Source organism: Amblyraja radiata, chromosome 21 (assembly GCF_010909765.2).
Source record: "Amblyraja radiata isolate CabotCenter1 chromosome 21, sAmbRad1.1.pri, whole genome shotgun sequence".
NCBI lineage: Eukaryota > Metazoa > Chordata > Chondrichthyes > Rajiformes > Rajidae > Amblyraja > Amblyraja radiata.
This window is the reverse complement of record NC_045976.1, coordinates 14,335,710-14,358,696: the sequence shown is the minus strand read 5'-3', so window position 1 is coordinate 14,358,696 and position 22,987 is coordinate 14,335,710. Positions and strand designations below refer to the sequence as shown.

Genomic DNA, 22,987 nt, shown 5'->3' with positions numbered 1-22,987 from the left:
GACTGAATAGGTTGTAAATTTGGTAAAAAAGAAAAAGGAAGTGCATGCAAGATCAAAGAGGATGGAATCAGACAGGGCCATTGAGGGATATAGAGAGAGGAGGAAAGAAGCGAGCGATTAGAAGGGCCAAATGGGGCCACAGAATGTGCTTTTTATGCATAAAGCATGAGCTCGCCACGACTGCCACGTCTGAGCAACACGAGCTATTGATTAACAAGCAGACCCCGCCACATCTAATCTTGCCCGAAGATGCCGTACGTTCCTAAAACAGGCATTTGAGAAATGTGCACAATTCTCATATCAGTAGGCCAAATATATAAATTAAATGTAAATGCATCCATTACATAATTTGAATTAAGCTTATTTGTTCAATTTGCAAACCTATTTTTTTCATTATATTAATCATTGTTTCATTTTCTTGCAATGTCAATCATTTCAAGGGTATCAAGATTCAATGTATTTCCAGATATCCCGTTCACACGAGACAACGTGCCAGTTTTAATGCTATGTGATTCCACTTCAGGGATCCTGGCAAGTAAGGATCCCTTAAGTAAATAAGCACTGGCAATCTTATAATAACCTTGTTATGTAACATTGGTCCAGACCATACCCAGAAAAATGTCCTGGTCACTGTCATTTTGAAAGGATGTGAGGGTTATGCTGAGAGGGCAGAAGAAGTGTGCAAGAATAGTTTCAGGAATGAGCGAGTGAGTTGTGTTAGGGCAAAGATGGATTCTTTTTGAGGTGGAGCCTTGACATGAGATGTACTAAGCATTAAAATCGTATGTGGACTACACAAATTAAATAAAACCTGATTCCTTGGTGGGAATGTGTTCAAGAAGGAACTGCAGATGCTGGAAAATCGAAGGTACACAAAAAAGCTGGAGAAACTCAGCGGGTGCAGCAGCATCTATGGAGCGAAGGAAATAGGCAACGTTGCCTATTTCCTTCGCTCCATAGATGCTGCTGCACCCGCTGAGTTTCTCCAGCTTTTTTGTGATCCTTGGTGGGAATGTTGAGTAGCAACATAGGGATGAACGGTAAAGGCAACGTGAAGGAAACTTTTTAACGCATTCCCTAATTAACATCTGGATTGAATTGTTGGACCAAATAGTGGAATTTCATTATATTGTGGCTTTCAAAAGGGAATTAGATTTGTACATTAAACAAACAATTGCAGGATTGTGTGGAAAAGGAGTGGTTGGAACAAACCACATTGCTCTTACATTTGTTACCACCAACACAAATGGACATAATCAGTCCACCTGTGCTACTCTAATTCTCTGATGTTATAACATTTCAATGAATATAACCATATAACCCTGAGTTTGTGTAGTTTCTCCTTATACTTCAATTGTTAAGAATTTCGACTGCACTCTTGCCAGGATCAATGTATCCTTTGTAAAGATATGATAGCTGGAACTGTTCCAGGGCTTTGTTTAGCTAGAGATCAATTTTGATCCTCCTTTTAATGTGCTACAGATATAAATCCAGATTTTTATTGTCATGAGTACCACGAGACAGTGAAAATCTTGTTCTGCATCTATCCAGTCAAATCATATCATGAGTATGATATATCCTCTTCTGGAACAGCACGCAGAAAGCCGTCATGTTCCGGTGTAATATTGCCACCTCCAAGATATCGGATTCTATTTGTCATTTTGATAGTTATTTTTAACATGTCCATTTAGCATAACAAACTAACTGTGCAGATATCTTAGCCTCTCGTAATTACATCGCAGATTTGTCACAGATTCCTTTATGTAGCTTTTTCTGTTTGTAAGTCAGTACTTGACCAGATGTGCAGTTAGCCTTGATCCTTGCTATCCAACTCATTAGGCAATAGCAAATCCAGTGAGCAACAGTGGCACTTAACATTTGGAGAGCAGAACACTAAAATTGGATTTGGAGTAAATTACTGATTGATCTATTTCAAAAGTGAGGGTTATTTTCATCTGAATTGCACCTTGCATCTGTCTAATATTTGTCACTTTTAAACTCAGTTGCATTCAAAGATGCAACTTTTGCATATTTCTACACTAAAAAAATGGCTTTCTATTTTAATTAAATGTTTTATTTTAGGACTTCAAATTTAATACATTTTGCAAAGATATGGTGTACAACTATGAGAGAATTAATTTGTTGAGTTATTTCTTAGATCTGTGAACATTTACTACTTGTCTCATGCATAGTGAGTCTGCAGTTTTCTGCTTCTTTAAGGCATGTTATTATCATACATTGGACATGAATATTCTAAACTAAGGCAATTTGGGATTATTAGTAGAATAAATATAGTTTTCAGTTTGCATACTTGTGGTGCATTGAATTCCTATTCTTAAGAACATTTTTTTGAACCGCTATAAATTGTCCAGTGGGTGCACGTCAATGATGTTTCGTGAAATGTAAAACTGATTGCTTGGTAATTTTAGTTGACTATGACCAGTTGAACAACATTGGGTACTTTGTTTAGCACTGCCTCCTCTGATCAGTTCAGTCCTCGCTGTTGGAGCTGCTCTCTTCAGTTGCTGCCTGTAAGCAGCAAAAAAGCAGTACAGTCAGATGCTATGATTTCCAAAAGTGAGGGTGAGGCATGGGGCGATAGGCATCGAGTATTTGATCCGTTGGTGCTGGAGGACATGCTCTGGTGGTAGCTAAGAAGTGACTTTTTCAAACTAGTCTTGTTGTAGTCTCTGGCTATGATGGAAAAGGTGTTGGAGCACGCCATCTGGTGTTTGTTCACCATGGCATGTAGCTCCTCCAGTGCTAGCTGAACATCTGTCTGAGGCGGGATGTAGGCCACCGTCATGCTGACAGGTGAATTCCCTTGGGAGTTAAAAGGGGCTACACCACTGCTAGATGTTATATGTGTGGAGAGCAGGAATTGGACAAGACCACTCTGTCTGAGCACCGTGAAGAGTTTACCATGAGCCAAATGCTGCCAGCTTTCATCTTACCCAATGACACTGTATGATCAACTGTGCCTATATACACACACGCACACGCAAAGATTGAGCTGCCAGGATAAACCAGAGATTGCCAGTGTTGCCTTTTCAAACCTGAAAGCTGAACTGCCAGGATTAGTCTGGGGCTGCCAGCGCATCCACTCACAGCACAGGTGAACTGCAGGGAGAAGCCTGAGATCACCACACCTCCTCCGGGACAAGCCCAAAGTCACCAGCATCATTGCACATGTGCCCTGACAACAAGGGACAGTGCCCCAATGTGGTCCTGGACTTCCTTGTCACTGTAAATAAAATATATCATGTAAGTTCACTCTTGTGCGAATGTTAGTTCAGTCATCGCTGAATCCTGCTTCAACCTCATTGATACAGGGTGGAGAATTTTGGGTAAACCATCTCTCTGAAACATAGTAAACAATATTCCCTCGCATCCCATGCAGAGCAAACTTGTTCTGAAGTGCTCCACCTTATTATCTCGGGACAGCTTTGGCCAATAGGATCCTAAGGGCAGGGAGGGAGACTGGTTGCTATCCATTAAGCCTCATTCTTACTAGCAGCCCACCTCAATGACCAGGTTCCAGGCACATGGTGACCTCCCTGGCTGCTCCAGGTATTGTATTTCTGTTTATACAGGTTGTGAGGTCGGCCATAGCCCTGCTGACCAGAAGCCCCTTGCTGTTGGAAAGTCTATTGCCATTGCTAAGTCATAACAGCACTAATCCATTTAAATGGACTTGCAACCTGGCTCTTTTAGATGAAGTAGTTCAAAACATCCACAATAAGTTTTACAAAGTGATTACCCCAAGATTCCTTTACCATCAAACCTAAAATAACAAAGGCAGCAAGTTGCATAGTATTTTGACTTGGAATTCTTGATCACTTGGCCAGAATTCTGGAACTGAATATGGAATTACACTATAGGGGCATCATTACCACGAGGATCAAGGATGCCAGTGGCCCAAGAGTACAACATGCATTGAGATTTAGTTTTATCTTGGCATAATGTTTGGTACAGATTGTGACCTGAGGGCCTGTTCCTGTGCTTTACTTGTTCATGGTCTATATTTCTTCTAAGAAGTCTTTAAATAACAGTAATTGTGATCGTAATTCATGCCATCTTCCTGTTTCTGCCTCGGAAAGATTAATTTAGGCCCCATATTTAATTGCTGGCATGTTCAGTGTGGGTGTGTGTGATGTCAGATAGTTTCTACCATGGTAGCACTTTCTCCTGTGACTCGTGCTTAGTCATTTTTTTGATTGGCGAACCTAAGCAGCACATGGGGTGGGAATACAGGAACCAAATTGTGTTGTGTTTACAATCTGAAAAGGTTGTCTGAAAAAGCCAGAAGCAATGGGCTCGATTTAAAAATAAAACTGTGGATTCCATGAATAGTGAATCAATGCATTAAAGAGAAAATTATCTTGTGGGAATATTGTAGAAGAAACAAAACTAATACAGTTCAGAATAAGATAATCAATAGTGAAACTCATTTCCAAACTTTCATGTCTGGATTTGACTTAATAAAACAGTAATAATTGTGATACAAGAATATTGAAAAAAGGTTTCAACTACTCTCTTTACAATCTTTTCATTGGTTGTATTGATGTGAAGTGTAACACACTGACATCTAATTTATTTTATTTTCAGATATGACGTTGATTCGAAGAGTTCAAATTTATCTGAGCATGTAAGTTTTCTGCATGGTTTATTTTTGAGGCTTTAGTTGTGTGTCACAATATGGTGCAGCAACTAAAGATTTGCATCGGGTGATCGCAGAAATTAGCTAGCAATTTTTGCATTAAAGGTTTTGAGAAATTCTCTTTGTCTATTGTTGGATTTGAAATTATTATTGCCATTTGAATTGTCTGCATAATCACAATAAAAATGTCAAGTGTATTTTGTCAAGTGAGTCGCTGAGTCGACGGATTCTGACCAACAAATGGCCACACAATTTGGGATTCATTCGGCCTTCTATCAGCTTTTTAATAGACATTACTTTTCAGGATTTGTAAAGATAGTTATAGTCAGTCAGTTTCTCAATACAGAAATTTCCTGATCTTTCTTCACTTTCTAGATCTATGAAATCTGTACAAGATTACTGTTGATGTTCAGTAGCTAGTATGACAACATGTCAGAACATTACACCAGGAATTGTATTATATTATTCAGACATGTTACTGCAGTGTTTCTCAATATTGTTGGATATCTCTGATGAATTAGCAAACTGAGATGAAGACTTTGAAGGCAGAAGTCATCCTCTATCTGATGATTGCTGTTCATTAAAACAGGTCATGTCTAGAGTATGGCCGGAAAATATCTTAGATTTATTTTTGATATTCTCTTGTTGATGTTATCTTCATCTGGATCAAAATGTCTAACCTGATCCTCAGATGGTGATGTCATGTTCTGGACCCATCACTAGGGTACTTGTCCTCTCTGCATCCAGTTTAGAGAGTCCTGCCAGAATCTTGTGAGTTTCACTGATATTCTCTTGTATTCTTCTAAACCTGCATAAATACAGGTGTAGTTGATGCAATATTTCCTCATATGACAGCCCTGCCTTCCCTGGGATTGTTCTGGTATATCCTTTTTGCACTCCCTCTATGACAAGTATACAAGTTCATAATTTATTAGGCCATTCGACTCATCAAGTCTACTCCACCATTCAATCATGGCTGAACTATCTTTCCCTCTCAATCTTTCCATTCTCCTGCTTTCTCCCCATAACCACCGACACCCTTACTAATGAAGAATCTGTCAATCTGTGCTTTAAAAATGCCCAAATTACTTGGCCTCCACAGCCGTCTGTGGCAATGAATTCACAGATTCTCCATTCTCTGACTAAAAAAATATCCTTTGTCCGGTCAGGAGACCAGAACTTCTTCTCTTACCTGGCATCCACTAAGGATTGTCCACTAAGCCTGTTTGCTTCCAGACCAGGACTGTCACCGATGCTACAGAACCCAACCACACTCCGATTGTCCCCAGGCTGGATGCCCCACTCTCACATCCAGGATGGGACCCTTGATGCTATTTGCCACCAGATCAAGCAGAGCCCCCGGGGCCAGTGACACCGAGTACATCTGTCCCTGGACTGGGCCCACCAATGCCACAGCCCTCATTATCTCCACAGACATCCCGAGCCGGAGCACTGACTTCGTTGGTCCTTGCCTGCTCCCCAGCACCCACAGGCTAAGGTCGCCAACTTCCCTGGATCCGATGCCCTCCATTCCCACCACTTTCAGGCTGGCGGAGTTGACGATGCCGATTCCCAACAACCCCCCCCCCCCCCCCCCGGTTACCTCTTAAAGGTCCTGCTGCTCACCTGGTTCCCTCTATATCAGGGCTCTTGCCATCAGTTGCTGCTGGATCCAGCTACCCTTCCTCAAATGTTCCCCGCACACCCTTCTCATCTCTGAACTCTCTCCAACATATCTCCCCCAAGCACCCCTCTCTGTCCTCAAATCATTGGTCCTTGTTCCAATCGTACACTGGCACCATCCCCCAATTCTTTCTCAGCTATATTAATGACTGCATCGGGGCTGCCTCGTGCACCCGTGCAGAACTCGCTGATTTCATTAACTTCACCACTAACTTCCACCCTGCCTTGAAATTCACCTGGACTATTTCCGACACCTCTCTCCCCTTTCTTGATCACTCTGTGTCCATCACAGGACACACACCATCGACTGACGTCTACCACAAACCTACCGACTCCCAATTATCTGGACAACACTTACTCCCACCCTGCCTCTTGCAAAGATACCAGCTCCTACCACCAACCCCTCTGTCTCTGCCACATCTGCTCCCAAGATGAGGCTTTCCATTTCAGGACATTTGAGATGTTCTCTTTAGAAAATGTGGATTTCTCCCTGTTGTCATAGATAGATCCTTGACCTGTGTCTCCTCTGTGTGCCCTTAGTTCTGCTCTTGCTCCCCCCCCCCCCCCCCCCCCCCCCCCCCCCAGGCAGAGAGCAAAGACGTTGGTTAGGCCGCACTCAGAGTATTGCGTGCAGATCCAGTTGCCCCATTTCAGGACAAATCCGGAGGCTTTGGAGAGGGTGCAGAGGAGGTTTTACTAGATTGCTGTCTGGATTCGAGGGTTTCATCTACAAGGAGAGGTTGGATAGCCTTGGATTATTTTCTCTGGAACATCGGAGGTTGATGGGAGGCTTGATAGAATTGATCTTCTCTGCATTTTGTAACATAAGAAATCCATGTCTTAATTTCTGAAAGAGATATTTTAATTATCTATTGTAACAGCAGTCATTGGATATGTCTGTGCAGTAACAAAAAATGGCAATTTATGCTTCTGTGGTTATTTTGTTGATAAATGTTACAATAGGAGATCAGGACATGGAAAGTAAAATTCCAAGCACTTATTTTTTGTATTAAATGTTAGATCACATTTGTGCAGAAAAAAACTCATTCCACAATTAAAATTAATTGTACAGTAAATATTTTAAACTACATTTATTTTGTTTCTTTTTCCTCTTTCAGGACTTTCTGGGTCAAGTGTTTAGCACTTTAGGAGAGATTGTGGGTTCTCTGGGAAGCAGGCTGGAAAAACCACTTGTGTAAGTAAAACACAGTCTTTATTGTGAATAAAGGATGCCGTTATGTAGGAGTTCCTTCAATTGACCCTCTTTAATGACCGAATGGATGATTAGCTTCAGATTCACCCAGGGTCTTGAAACATGCTTTCAGGGGGCAAATTTTTTTATCAGGTGCATCAAGGATTTTTTTCTTAAATGTAATCATTGAATCTGATTACAGGCACTCAACAAACTCAGGAAGTTTAATTTCTGACTAGCATTATTTATTCTTGATTTTCAATCTCCACATTGATGGGGGATTCTGAAGGAATGACCTTTGTGTTTGATTGTGCTTTTATGGCCTTTTGGAAATTTATCCCTGCGTGGGATTGAATATCAAAGTCTTGTGGACTTGTCCCAAACTGGTGTTGGTTTCCTTAACTTTGTGTCTCAGACAAAATAGGAGTAATAAACTTGAAACTGATATTTTGGTTAATGGGGAGAAATTCATGGCTGTAAATCCTTGTTTGAAATGGAAATGTTGGCATATTATATGTGTTTGCTGTTTAAATTGCACAAATTGCATATTTTGTGAAGTGTAATTCGACACTGTTTCCAATATGAGTCTCCATTGGTTTTCCGTAAAGGGTGTGGATGGGGCATGGTGCAGCATGAAATGCAATGTGGATGACTCCTACATGATTACATCAAGTGAAGAGTAAGATTTGCATCCAAAACCAGACAGAAGCGTTGTTAAATGGGAAACAGACTGAGCAGTTTTGCATACAAATTTACATTTTCAAGCATTGATCATGTATTGGTCTTAACAAAGAAGTACGTACTCGGGTAAAAGTAAATTTAAATGTTTTAAGGCATTTGGATATTGACCGATGTTCGTAAGTCTTTTGTATTTTTGAAACGAACGTATAGAGTAACAACATCATTCTTTCCAGTGGGTGTCCCTGTGAGAATACTCCTACCTACTGTGACAGGAGCTGCCCGAGAGATTATCTGCACCGATTCACGGGTGCTTATGATAAACGTGAACATGATTTTCTTTGAACAAACCACACTTTAGTACATAATTAGCGACTCCATAAATGTAAATAATGCCAATGGATCGAAGAGTTTGCAGAATTATACTATTTTTCAACTAATATTCAATGTGACTAATGCATCAGCTGTTTCTGCAATTTTGATCTTTCAATTGCCTTGATTGCACTGGGATTAAATGACTCACCAAATTTCAAAGGATTTCAAGGACTTTTATTGTCACATGTACCAATTAAGGTACAGTGATATGCGAATTACCATACAGCCTTATGAAAAAAAAAGAAACAAGGCACACAATTACATAAAAGTCAACTTAAACATCCAACACAGCAGATTCCCCACATTCCTCACTGTGATGGAAGACAAAAAATCCAATATTCTTCCACTTTATTCTCCCACAGTCGGGGCAGTCAATCCATCCTTTGGGACGATTGAAGCTCCCCCATCGGGGCGGTTGAAACTCCCCCATCGGGGCGGTTGAAACTCCCCCATCGGGGCGATCGAAACTCCCCCATCGGGGCGATCGAAACTCCCGCGTCGGGGCGATCGAAACTCCCGCGTCGGGGCGATCGAAACTCCCGCGTCGGGGCGATCGAAACTCCCGCGTCGGGGCGATCGAAACTCCCGCGTTGGGGCGATAGAAACTCCCGCGTTGGGGCGAGCGAAACTCCCACGTTGGGGCGATCGAAACTCCCGCGTTGGGGCGATCGAAACTCCCGCGTCGAGGAGATCGAAACTCCCGCGTCGGGGCGATCGAAACTCCTGCGTCGGGGCGATCGAAACTCCTGCGTCGAGGAGATCGAAACTCCCGCGTCGGGGCGATCGAAACCCCTGCGTCGGGGCGATCGAAACTCCCGCGTTGGGGCGATCGAAACTCCCGCGTTGGGGCGATCGAAACTCCCGCGTTGGGGCGATCGAAACTCCCGCGTGGGGGCGATCGAAACTCCCGCGTCGGGGCGATCGAAACTCCCGCGTTGGGGCGATCGAAACTCCCGCGTCGGGGCGATCGAAACTCCCGCATCGGGGCGATCGAAACTCCCGCGTTGGGGCGTTTCAAACTCCCGCATCGAGGCGATGGAAACTCCTGCGGCTTGGAGTTCCCGGTCGGTCTCTGACCAGAGACCGTGGGCTCCGTGATGTTAAGTTCGCAAGCACCCGCGGTTGGAGCTCAGAGGTTGATTCCTGGCAAAGGGATCGTGGGTTCCACGATGGTAAGTCCGCAGGCAACCGAGGTGGAGCTCTCGTCGATCTCCAGCAAAGGCCAGCAACTCCTCGATGTTAGGCCGCCGTGCGGACGGAGATACGATACGGGAAAAAATCGCATCCCCGTTGAGATAGGAAATTTGAAAACGTTTCCATCAGCCCCCCCCCCCCCCCACACCCCCCACATAAAACAAGCTCAAGAACACTAAAAACATACATTTAACACATACTATTAAACACAAAGGAAAGAAAGGATAGACAGACTGTTGGTGTGGCATCCATTGCTGGCGCCTCCCGGTGGCTAACATTTGACTAACATTAAACATTTTTGAACATCTTTACTATCTATTACTGGCTGTTTTTTTAACTACTCCTTTGATGTAGCGATTAATTTATCTGTGTAAAGAAAAAAGTCAAGTTCTTGCATGTAAAGCAGAGTTATTTACCACAGGATTAGATATCAAAAACAAGAGTGCATATGTTTAAGTTGAAATGGGCTCGATTTAATATGAACCCGAGGGGCAGCTTTTTCATCCGATGGTGAGCATATGGAATGAGCTACCAGAGGGGGTTGTTGAGGCAAATACTAATAACAGCATTTAAAAGACACTTGGACAAGTAGGTGACTCTGAAAGGTTTAGAGGGGTATAGGCCAAACACGGACAACTGGCATCTTTGTGATGTGGGGAGAAACAGGAACACCAGGAGGAAGCCCACAGTCACAGGGAGAATGTGCAACCTCCTTACAGGTGGGTGCTGTCTGGGTGGAGTTTGTACATTCTCCCTGTAACTGCGAGGGTTGATAGTTTAATTGGCTTCTGATACCCATATGAAGGGAAAACAATTTGATTAGATTAATGTAAATGAACGGTTGATGGTCAGCATGGTTTCAGTGGGCTAAATAGTCTGTTTCTGTGCTATATTGTGCAATATTTACCTAAATCAGAGCATTGATAGGTTTGAAGGGATGGGATGTTATGGCCAATATGGAGTCCTGGTTAAGGGACAGAAGTGACATCTTAATGTTCCAGGTTGCAGGTGGGGGTAAGAGAGGAGGGAGAGTAGATTTATTAATTAATAAGCCGACCGTGACAGTAGTCCGAGACGACATAGTGCTAAGGACTTTGGTGGGGTAAAATTTTTCAATGGTTCAGGAATGTTTTCTCAGTGAACCTGTGGAGGACCCTACAGGAGGGATGGCAAAACTCAGCCAACTCATCATAAATTGGGCAAGGAAAATGAATGCAGTGTCAGTGGGTGCCCCATTTGAGACCAATAACCACAGTTCTATTTAGACAATAGGTGCAGGAGTAGGCCATTCGGCCCTTCAAGCCAGCACTGGCATTCAATGTGATCATGGCTGATCATACACCATCAGTACCGCATTGCTGCCTTCTCCCCATACCCCCTGATTCCGCTATCATCAAGAGCCCTATCCAGCTCTCTCTTGAAAGTATCCAAAGAATCGGCCTCCACCGCCCTCTGAGGCAGAGAATTCCACTCTCTGTGTGAAAAAGTGTGTCCTCGTAGTTTAAGATTAGGGCAGAAGAATCTGCAGATGCTGAAATCTTGAGCTAAAAAACAGTGTTAGAGGAACTCAGCAGGCCAGGCAGGAACTGCGAAGGGAATTGACAGACTATTTCTGTTTCAGGATCCTTCTTCAGACGGAAGAAATGTACTGACTGGAAGTGTTGTCTATCCCCCCCCCCCCCCCCCCCAACCCCCACCCCTACCACAATGCTGTCTGGCCCACTGAATTCATCCAGCACTTTGTTTTTTTTGTTGCTCTATTAGCTTTAAAATATTTATGGATGGGGACAGTGCTCGTCCTCAAATTAAAGTTCTAAACTGGGGCAAGGTCATCTTGATGGTATTAGACAGGAACTTGTGAATGTTGATTGGAGTAGGATGTTTGCTGGGAAAGGGACATTTTTTTTTACTAAAGAAGGAAATCAGGAGTGCAGGCAGGGAGTATGAGAGAGCACGGGGAGATATGCTTAATTAGAATTCAAAGAGATTTTATAAGTATATTAAGGGGAAAAGGGTAACTCAAGAGAGGATAGAGAACCTCAGAAACTGAAGTGACCATGTGTGGAGCATCTGGAAATGTCCTGAATGAATTTTTCTATTCTGTTTTTATTATGGAGAAAGACATGATGGCCAGGGAACTTGGGAGAGTTAGTGGAGATGTCTTGAGGACAGTCGGTGTTACAGTATATGAGATGTTGGCATTGTTAGTAGTATGAAGGTAGGTAAATCCTCCAGGGCTAGTCCAGATACATCCAAAGACACTAGAAAGCTAAAGAAGAAATTGCAGGAGTCCGAACTGAGGTATGTGAATTAGCATTAGATACAGCTGAAGTGCTGGAAACTAGAGGGTGGCTAATGTTGTTCTGCAAAAGTGTGAAGTGTAGATGGAGTCCTTGGAAGGGAGGTTAGTTTGCATGATTGTCTGGGCTACATTCACAACTATCTGCAATTTCTTGTGGTCTTGGGTGAAGCTGTTCCCAAACCATGTTGGGACACATTCCGATAAAATACTTTCTATGGCGTATCTGCAGAAGTTGGTGAGTGTTTGTGAGGTCATGCTGAATTTCTTATGCCTTCTAATGGAAGTAGAGGCATTGGTGTGTTTTATTGACCATTGCTTTAATGTGACTGGTCCAGGACAAATTGATGGTGATATATATTCCCAAGAACTTGAAGCTTTCAACTAATTCTACTTCTGCTGCATCAATATGAACTGGAATGTGTGCACTGTTTAACTTCCTGAAGTCGATCACAATCTCCTTTGTCTTGCTGACATTGAGGGAGAGGTTGTTTTCTTGGCACGAGGTTCTCAATTTCCTTTATGTGCTTCTTCTCGATATTATTTGATACATGGCCGACAACGGTGGGGTCATCGATGAATTCTTAAGTTGAGTTGGATTGGTATTTGGCTGCATAGTCATGATTGTATGAAAAGTATAGTAGGGGGCTGAGAATGTATCCTTGTGGGGCACCATTATTGTAGAGGATGAAGTGTCACCTATCTTTACTGATTTTGGTCTGTTGGTCAGGAGGTCGCAGATCCAGTTGCAGAGGAGAGTGCTGACTTCAAGTTCCACGAGTTTTGCGATGAGCTTGGTTGGGATAATGGTATTGAAAGGGGTGGTATGCAGTAGGTTAATCGGCCTCTGTAAATGGCCTCCAGTAGAGTGAAAGTGGGTTAAAATACATCTAGTTTGAACGATGGTTGGCATGGACTCTAAACTGAACAAATCTCAATTATTTTTGATCTTCTGCAACTCGTGGCTATGAAATGCTACGTTGCACTTCAACTCTATCAAGCTTCCTATTGCAGTGGGGAAATCTACGGGATGAATAGAAAATCATTCTTCTTCTGACACTTCCCCTTCATAATGAAAGTCATTTCAACTTCAGTCAACTGCAGATTGCAGTGTGCAGATGATACTTGCATTCATACACAATCCACTGAGTTCCAATTTATCATTGACCAGTTTGCAAAAACATGCAAGAGAGTGAGCCTTATATTAAGCAACAGTCGGACACATGTCTTCAAGCAACTTTGCAGAACTGCATAAATATCAACCCTTAACAATGGAGGGTCACAATGAGACTCTGGGGAAATGTATATACTATGTTCCATATCTCGAGATCCGTCTCATGATGAAACCAGATGCTGATTAAGAAACTCATCACAGCCTCCAGTGCCTCATTCTTTGATGATCTGAAGAAAAGATGTTTAAAGCCAATGACCTCAAATCCAACACTTCGTGGTCTGCCAGTCAGCAGAAGAACTTCACCATCCTATATTTTTGCCAGCATGGACTGTGATTGATCAAATGGAAAAGGAATAGGTAAAAGCAAAAAATAAGCAATTCGAGTTATTCAGCAAAAAGTTATACATTCCATCCCACAAGACATATTCTGCCCCACCAGTGGCAGACTGTGTATATCCAACATTGGCCTCTGAACTTGAGTGGAAGTAAGTAATCCTCATCCTTAAGGGACTAATAGAAAAAAGAAGAGGACGGAGAAAAAGTCAAAGACTTCTTGAGCCAATTGTGTCAAAATTGAAGATGGTTGTGACTTTCAACCCAGGGAGAATAATTCTCGTGAAATTTTAGTAGTTAAACTGGTAAAGCAGTAGAGACCAGTTCCCTCAAGCATATCCATGTATCTTTCAAGCTGCCTGTACACCTGCTCTTTGGGTCAGGTCATCCTGCCTTTGATGCAAGTGCACCTGCGCTTTCTCATCTGGAACACCACAATCAACTCAAGCATAGCTGTGAGTAGAAAATATCAATGGATTGCCCATCATGTTGAAATAAATCAGTGAAATTCACTCAGCTGCTACACCATGGGTGTCCCGGTGGTGCAGCAGTAGAGTTGCTTCCTTACAATGCCAGAGGCCCAGGTTTGATCCTGATTATGGGTGCTGTCTGTATGGAGTTTGTACGTTTTCCCTGTGAACTCGTGGGTTTTTCTCCGGGTACTCCGGTTTCCTCTCACTCCAAAGACGTAAGGGTTTGAAGATTATTTGGCTTTGGTAAAATTATAAATTGTCCCTAGTGTGTAGGATAGTGTTAATGTGCAGGGATTGCTGATCGGCGTGGGCCTGTTGGGTCGAAGGTCCTGTTTCCGCGCCGTATCTCTTTTTTAAAAGGAACATGTGGAAGTTGGGCCAAACTGTTCATTCGGCCCAACTCAGCCATGCATGTCCCATTTACCTATCTTTGGCCCATGTCCTCCAAACATTTCCTATGTAGGCACCTGACCAAATGCTTTTGAATGTTATAATTGTTATAAATATACAGTGCATTCAGAAACTATTCAGACCCCTTCACCTTTTCTACATTTTGTTACATTACAGCCTCATTCTAAAATAGATTAAATTCATCATTTTAATTATCAATCTACACAAAATACCCTTTAATAAAAAAGCAAAAACAGGTGTTTAGAAATTTTTGCAAAGTAATTCAAAAGAAATAACTGAAATATCACATTTACATAAATATTCAGACCTTTTACTCAGTACTTTGAGGCACCTTTGGCAGCGATTACAGCCTCAAGTTTTCTTGGGTATAATGCTACAAGCTTCGCACACCTGTATTTGGATAATTTCTCCCATTCTTCTCTGCAGATCCTCTCAAGCTCTTTCAGGTTGGATGGAGAGCATCGATGCACAGCTATTTTCAGGTCCCTCCAGAGATGTTCGATGGGTTCAAGTCCGGTCTCTGGCTGGGCCACTCAAGGACATTCACAGACTTGTCACAAAGCCACTCCTGCCTTGTCTTGGCTGTGTGCTTAGGGTCGTTGTCCTGTTGGAAGGTGAACCTCCGCCCCAGTCTGAGGTCCAGAACACTCTGGAGCAGGTTTTCATCAAGGATCCTCTCTGTACTTTTAACTTTCCCTCGGACCTGACTAGTCTCCCAGTTCCTTCCGCTGAAAAACATCCCCACAGCATGATGCTGCCACCACCATGTGTCAGTGTAGGTATGGTATTGACCAAGTGATGAGCAGTGCCTGATTTCCTCCAGACGTGACGCTTGGCATTCAGGCCAAAGAGTTCACCGAACCAGAGAATCTTGTTTCTCATGCCTTTTGGCAAACTCCAAACAGGTTGTCATGTGCCTTTTACTGAGGAGCTGTTTCTGTCTGGCCATTCTACCAAAAAGGCCTGATTGGTGGAGTGCTGCAGATATAGTTGTCCTTCTGGAAGGTTCTCCCATCTCCTCAGAGGAAGTCTGGAGCTCTGACCATTGGGTTCTTGGTCACCTCCCTGACCAATGCCCTTCTTCCCCAATGGCTCAGTTTGGCTGGATGGCCAGCCGTATGAAGAGAGTCCTGGCGGTTCCAAAATTCTTCCATTTAAGAATGACGGAGGCCACTGTGCTCTTCGGGACCTGCAATGCTGCAGAAATTGTTTTATACCCTTCCCCAGATCTGTGTCTCGGCACAATCTTGTCTCGGAGGTCTACGAACAATTCCTTCATCTTCATGGCTTGGTTTTTGCTTGGACGTGCACTGTCAACTGTGGGACCTTATATAGACAGGGGTGTGCCTTTCCAAATCATGTCCAATCAATTTAATTTACCACTGGTGGACTCCAATCAAGTTGTAGATACATTTCAAGGATAATCAATGGAAACAGGGTCTGAATACTTACGTAAATGTGATATTTCGGTTATTTTTTTTAATTTATTTGCAAACATTTCTAAATACCAGTTTTCGCTTCTTCATTCTGGGGTATTGTGTGTAGATTGATGATAAAAAAATGAATTTAATCTATTTTAAAATAAGGCTATAACGTAACAAAATGTGGAAAAAGTGAAGGGGTCTGAATACTTTCTGAATGCACTGTATCTACAGCATCTTGCAAATCATTAATATACTAAATGCCAAATGGACTCGTTTTCTTCAGTGTGATTATAACTTCCCTGTAATAATTTTCTACTTTCCATAAAACACTAGTCTCATTTAAGTTTTACCAAACACTAAACTCTATTAAAGATGATGTCAATCAACTACATGTTCTGTTGGATTCATGAAGAATTTGAATTTTGATATGAGTAACCTGTTGTATATTGACACTTCTGAAAAATATAAAATTTTTGTTAGACATAATAGGGCAGATCTTTGTTCTGCAAAACTTTGATCTTTGTTCATTGTGGGGCGGCACAGTAGCACAACAGTTGTAAAATTGTCTCTAGTGTGTGTTGGTTAGTGTACGGGGTGATCGCTGATCGGCGCAGACTGGATGTGCCAAAGGGCCTGTTTCCGTGCTAAATATTTAAAGTCTAAATGCATCTTTCTTTAGGTACACACGGCCTATATGCTGTACTGGACCAAATCACTGGGGCTCTGTGTAATTTCAGTGTGTGGATTCCTTATTCAAATCCTTTTTCAATTAAGTCTACATGCCATTGACCTTTAGGACTGGGTGTACCTGCATGTCTGTCATGAGATTCATATACAGGCACACCCAGTTTTTTCTGAACGTGTTTTTCCACTTTAAAAACCACCTGCTTTTCTGGCTTTTTTTTCTATCAAAAGCGATGACTTCACATTTTTTTGCAATAGATGAATTATGCCATATATTATGGACACACATGCTGAAAATGAGACACTTATTCCTCTGTACTCTTTCCATGAACCAATTTACCCTCTGGGCCAGTATATTATCCTTAATCCCCTGTGCTCTAATTTTGTTTTGCAACCAAGTGTGGCACCTTACCAAACAATTTTGATTCAGTTTTGCTAAACAGATGAATGTCACAGTACATGGTTTTCCCCAATCACAGCAGACGGAAAACAATTATTACTTTGCAGCCTGGAGGAAAACAACTGTTCCTCCGGACTGCACTTGAATTCAGTGGCCAATAGCTGCACTGATGTCCTCCATATCTGACATTGAACTTCTTTACCACAGACCTTTACCCCTTGCCTGAGGCTTGCTTGGTGTCTACATCAGCTTCCAGGTCAGCTGGTATATGTGTACGGGCCAGGACTTGTCAATCGGCCATGCACTCTGTCAATGGGCAATAAATAGTTGTTCAGGCTCAGTCTTGATGGGTTTCATGCTTGTGGGAAGGTCTATATCCTTGGGTGAACTTGGCTACATCCATCAAAGTAACCTACAACTTCATTTTTTTTTAAAGAAGTAATCAAGAAAGTTGATGAGGCCAATGCTGTAGATGTAATCTTCATGGACTTCAACAAAGCCTTTCTTCTGCAGTGAACGCTGCAGTGAATCACCATAGAGCAAAACATAGAACAATACAGCACAGCAACGTGCCCTTCGGTCCGTATTCTTTGTGCCGAACATCATTCCGAGTTAAACTGATCTTATCTGCCTGTACATTATGCAAAACCCTGCACTTTTGTTTAGTTTGTTAGTATGTGTACCGAGGTACAGTGAAAAGCTCTTGTTGCGTGCTATCTAGTCAAAGAATAGTCAATACGTGATTACAACCAACCTGGCCACAAAGTACAGATAAAGGGTACAACATTTAGTGCAAGATGAAGTCCGAAATGCTGCGGTTGAAATAAAGAGCAGAGCTATTAGAATGTATGATAGCAGATCCTCTTTTGTGACCAGCACGCAAAGAGTCACCACACCAAGGTGCCATCTTACCACATGCATTTATCTAAAAGACTCTGAACCACCACCATCATATGAGCCTCCACAACCAACACCTGGGAGTGTGTTTCAGACCCCTACCACTCTGTCAAAAAAAAAAAACCTTGCCCTGCACATCTCCTTAATCTTTTTCCCCTCTCATCTTACACCTATGACCCATGTTGGACATTTCCACCATGTGAGAAAGGCTCTGACTCTCTTCCTATCTATGTCTCTCACCTCTATCAAGTTTCCCCTCAACCTCCGACATTCCAGGAAAAACAATCCAAGTCAATCTAACCTCTCCCTGTAAATGAAATCTTCTATTCCAGGCAGCATTCTGGTCAATTAGGTACTTTGGGAAGTGCAGTGGCCTTCGTTGAGATAGTAATGGAGGTGTGATACTTCTCAAAATTGGGTTGACACGAATGCACCCTGTCATGAAGGCATATAAATAGTGCGAGTCTGATATGCATCGTTTTGCATAACACAAAAACTTCCACATCCAGTTGTATATCCAGTGATACAGGTCGGTGGGGGCGCTGCAAGCCGGCGCCCTGTCAGCAGCGTGTCCGTTTTTTTCCAACTTTTTTTGTTTTTTTAGTATCTTTTAAAGTATGTTTTTTGTGTTTCTTTGTGTATCTTGTGTGGGGGGTGGTGAGGGGGAAACCGTTTCGGTCGCCTCCTCAATGGAGAGGCGACTTTTTCCAGGTCGCCTCTCCCGTGGCCTAACAACGAGGATCGGGCGGCCTTTCCCAGAGACGCGCCCGGGGCTTCAGCGGCGGGCGCAGCGTGGACTCTCGGCGTGGAGCGGGCGAGCCCTCGCTGGGGCTCACCAGAGGGGAGCGCTCCGTTTCGCTGGCCTGCGGCAGCCGGCAGCCGGTTATCCCTCGTGGGTGACCCGGTAGAAGAAGGAGCTTCCACCGCCGGCCCGCGGCCAACTTCTACCGCGGACCTGGCGTGGACTTACCATCACCCCTAGAGGGGAGCTTCGACCGCCGGCCCTGCGGTCTGCGGTGCTTCTGGCTGCGGCGGGGACTTTAAATCTTCGACCGCCGGCCTGCGGCCTACACCAGCCTAAAGCCACGGTCTCCGGTGGGGAAGAGCCGATCCTGGACTGACTCTGGACTCTGGTCCTGACCACGGGGGGAAATGGAGGAGGACTGGCCAAATTTTGTGCCTTCCACCACAGTGATGAATGCTGTGGTGGATGTTTGTGGTAAATTTTTATTGTGTATTGTGTGTTCTTTATCATTGTACCGCTGCTGACAAAGTCATTTCACTTGAACTTTATGTGCAATGTGACGAATAAAACTGATTGTATTGTATTGTTGTATTGTATATCTTTGCTCATTTTTTATTTGTTTCTATTTCAATAGAAACTCAAATAAACCAAATTTATCCCAGTTTAGCAGTAGTTAATTAATATAATCTTCAGCCTCTGACTTTACTCCCTTCTTTGTTTGGGTAAAATCTTTCTTGGAACTGTTTACTGAGAAAATTTTAATTACTGCACAAAGTCCTGAATTATTTGTGCAGAGGTTTCCAGGGTTAATTTAATAATGCATAAGTAAAATTGGCAGTTCTGGGAATAACCCTTATATCATGCCTTTTTTGACGGCTAAATTAAGCTTTTGGCTCGGACTCCAAAGTAAATGATTCCTTCAATGATTTTACAGTTTTACAAATGCAGAAATGACGAATGAGGTGGAATTCAAAATTCCTGCATTGAATGGCTGTTACACAAACCTAATGATAGATCATCTGTAGACTTTTTAATTCATTTCAAGATCTGTGCATCATTGGCAACACCAGCATTTCTTGCTTAACTGTAATTGCTCTTAAGAAACTGTTGGTAAGCCACCTGTTTCTACCTCCGCAGCCCTTCCGGTGAAGATGCTCCTATTGTGCTGTTGGGTTGGGCATCCCAGGATTTGGAACAGCAATATTGGAGATGGAATATGATATTAAATCACACTTCTGTAGTTCCCCTCTGAGTAAATGTGACTCAGAGGGGAACTACACACGGACAATAGTATTACCATGTATCTGCTTCCCTTGGCCACCATCCTTTGTGGGGGTCCTGAGTTTGGATGGTGTTGTGAGAAAAGCTTGAATAATTGCAAAGCATTTTGGAGATGCATTTTGTAGCCACAGTGGTAGGGGGAGTGCCAATCAAGCAGGCTGTTTTGCTCTGCATGGTTTTGAGTTTCTTGAGAGATGTTGGCGCTGCAGTAATTCAGGCAAAGGGATAGTATTCTATCACTCCCGACGTGCCTTCGTAGATTTATTTTTGGAGCGGGGGAAAGTCATGAGTACATAGACTTACTACATACAAACTACATAGACTTGGGTGCATTATTTTTGTCTGTACTCTTATTTTTATATATATGAACTTTCTTGTTGCTTATTATGGGTTTTACAGAGTACATTTACATATCTGTCATGCTGCTGCAAGTAAGAATTTCATTGTTCCGTTTCAGGACATATGACATAAAACACTCTTGACTGATATTTGGATCTGCAGATTTATGTATACATTGGTTGTAGAACATCAAATGGGCTCAACCTGTATGCTAGACAATGGTCTCATTTTAAATAATAGTTACATATTTTTACTCTTATTTTATGTACCGTATAATTTATCAGTGTCAATATGATATATGCCAACGGCTGGTATTTCATGGCCTCCAATTAACTCCCTTGGTGACTGTACTTCTTGCAACGACATTCAGTTTTCCAAACTGACATCTTTATGGTATTTTACAGATGTATTTCTAATTAGAAAGGAATTATAGCCAGTTTTTCCCCTAGCTTAATCCATCCCTAGTGGGATCGAGTTGCTTCTTTAACAATCTCAAATGAGGGAATTCATCCTCTTGGTGCTTTTTTGGAGCAAGGTCCCAGATTTGAAAAGGCATTAATTTTCTCTAGTCCTCAGTATTTTATTCTGATTCTTAAAAAGAGCAGGGAAGTTTGGTCCCGAAAACTGCTGCCACCAGGTCTGTCAGTAATTCCGAAGATGGACACAAAATGCTTCAGTCTGAAGAAGTGTCTCGACCTGAAATGTCACCCATTCCTTCTCTCCAGAGATGCTGCAAGTCCTGCTGTGTTACTTCAGCATTTTGTGTCTATCAAACCAACCTCTGCAGTTCCTTCCTACACACTGGTGGTAATTCCTTTGTTCAAGGCAATGTGAAAATCTCAATCCGAAATGTTAACTTGTCATTTTTTATTGTGGAAGGATTACATATCCACACCAGCATTTTCTTTTTATTGATGTGGCATCTTCAGATGGCAATATTGTATCCACGATATATGATGCAGGATGTAATTCTTAAATATACTATCATTCTCATTCCTTTGGAAAGTATTCCTCGAATATGCAGTTGGGAAATGTTCACTCCTTACTATAAAATAATGGTTGGCTGAAATGCCAACACGGTTTAGCTTTACTAAACATTAGTTGCAAAGCCTGTCTTTTCCAATCTGTTATTTACCAGCCACTGTCAGTCAGGCTAATTAGTCTATAATTTCCTTTATTTTGCCTCACTCTCCTCTTAAACAGTGGAGTTGCATTTGCAATTTTCCAGTCCTCCCGAACCATTCCTGACTAGTGATTCTCGAAAAGCCACTATTAATGCCTCTACAAACTCTACAGCTACCTCTTTCAGATCCCTGAGGTGTCGTCCATCTGGCCCAGGTGACTTATCAACCTTCAGACCTTTCAGCTTCCCAAGCATCTTTTCTTTAGTAATAGTGACTGCACTCGGTTCTGCCCCTTAACTCCCTCGAATTTCTGCCGTTGTTGATGTCTTTTACTGTGAAGACTGATGCAAAAAAACATTCAGTTCATCTGCCTTTTCATTGTTCCCCATTACTACTTCTCCAGCTTTAATTTCCAGCAGTCCAATGCTTCCAGCAGTCCAATGCTTACAGCCAAGTAGTATGAATGTGATTTCTCTAACTACAGGTAGCCCTGGCATTCCCTCTCTTGCTCTATTCCTCCCCCAGCTTTTTTAGCTTCTTGTTTTCACCCAACACAGCTAAAATGGCCTGTTTATTTTATCTTTGTTACTTTTTTGCTTATCTTTAATTCATTGTTCTTTATCTCTCTGCATCATTGCCTATATCTCTCGTTTCCCTTATCCTGTATCAGCCTGACGAAGGGTCTTGACCTGAAACGTCACCCATTCCTCCTCTTCAGAGATGCTTCCTGTCCCGCTGAGTTACTCCAGCTTTTTGTGTCTATCTTGGGTTTAAACCTGCATAGTCTATGGCTATGGCCCCGCCCTGTATTAACTATCTAGGTTATTTCTTCAAAACAAAACTCCGTCAACTCAATGAGACAAGATTGCCCAGGCACAAACCTTGCTGTCTATCCCTCATCTATTCATATATTTCCAAATGCATCTAGTATATCTGATCTCTCAGTCCTCCTTATTGTATGAAAAACATTTTTGACAAATGCACTGCTTACAAAGTGTTGTATCTTTTGGTGGGCATATATGCAATAGCACACAGGGTGATGTGATAGACATGCTCTGCACCAAACAAAGGATTCAACAGCATAGATCTTTGAGTTGACGGTGTCATTAACAATTATGAGAAGAGTTGTCTGTATATCTGCATGGATAGGATGGAATAATGTTCTTTGTTCATGTTTTAATTTAGATTAATTTAGTAATAATGTTTCAATCTCATTGAAACGTACAGAATAGTGAAAGGCCTGGATAGAGTGGATGTGGAGAGAATCTTTTCACTAGTGGGAGAGTTTAGGACAAGAGGTCATAGCCTCAGAATTAAAGGACGTTCTTTTAGGAAGGAGATGAGAAATTTCTTTAGTCAGAGGGTGGTGAACCTGTGGGATTCTTTGCCACTGAAGGCTGTAGAGGTCAAGTCAGTCGATATTTTTCAGGCAGAAATAGATAGATTTTTGATTAGTGTAGGAAAGAACTGCAGATGCTGGTTTAAATTGAACGTAGACACAAAATGCTGGAGTAACTCAGCGCTGCAGGCAGCAGCTCTGGAGAGAAGGAACGGGTGATGTTTCGGGTCGAGACCCTTTTTTGGTTTGTACAGGTGTCAGAGGCTATGGGGAGAAGGCAGG

The 22,987-nt window shown here is 42.5% G+C and overlaps 1 protein-coding gene across 5 annotated transcripts in view; it reads left to right on the top strand.

Annotated features, from left to right (window-relative positions):
- Positions 1-22,987, top strand: part of cpne8 (copine 8) — a 213,452-nt gene that overhangs the window by 91,209 nt on the left and 99,256 nt on the right. For 4 of the 5 annotated variants that reach the window (XR_004415211.1, XM_033039602.1, XM_033039601.1 and 1 more), the window contains 2 exons: positions 4,609-4,648; positions 7,462-7,538. The exons of the other annotated variant lie outside the window; for it this stretch is intronic. Coding sequence is in view for 2 of the 4 variants with exons in the window: in XM_033039602.1 (XP_032895493.1) it covers positions 4,609-4,648; positions 7,462-7,538 (117 nt within the window). In the remaining 2 variants the exon portion in view is untranslated. The remainder of the gene's footprint in view (positions 1-4,608; positions 4,649-7,461; positions 7,539-22,987) is intronic. 5 annotated transcript variants of the gene reach the window in all.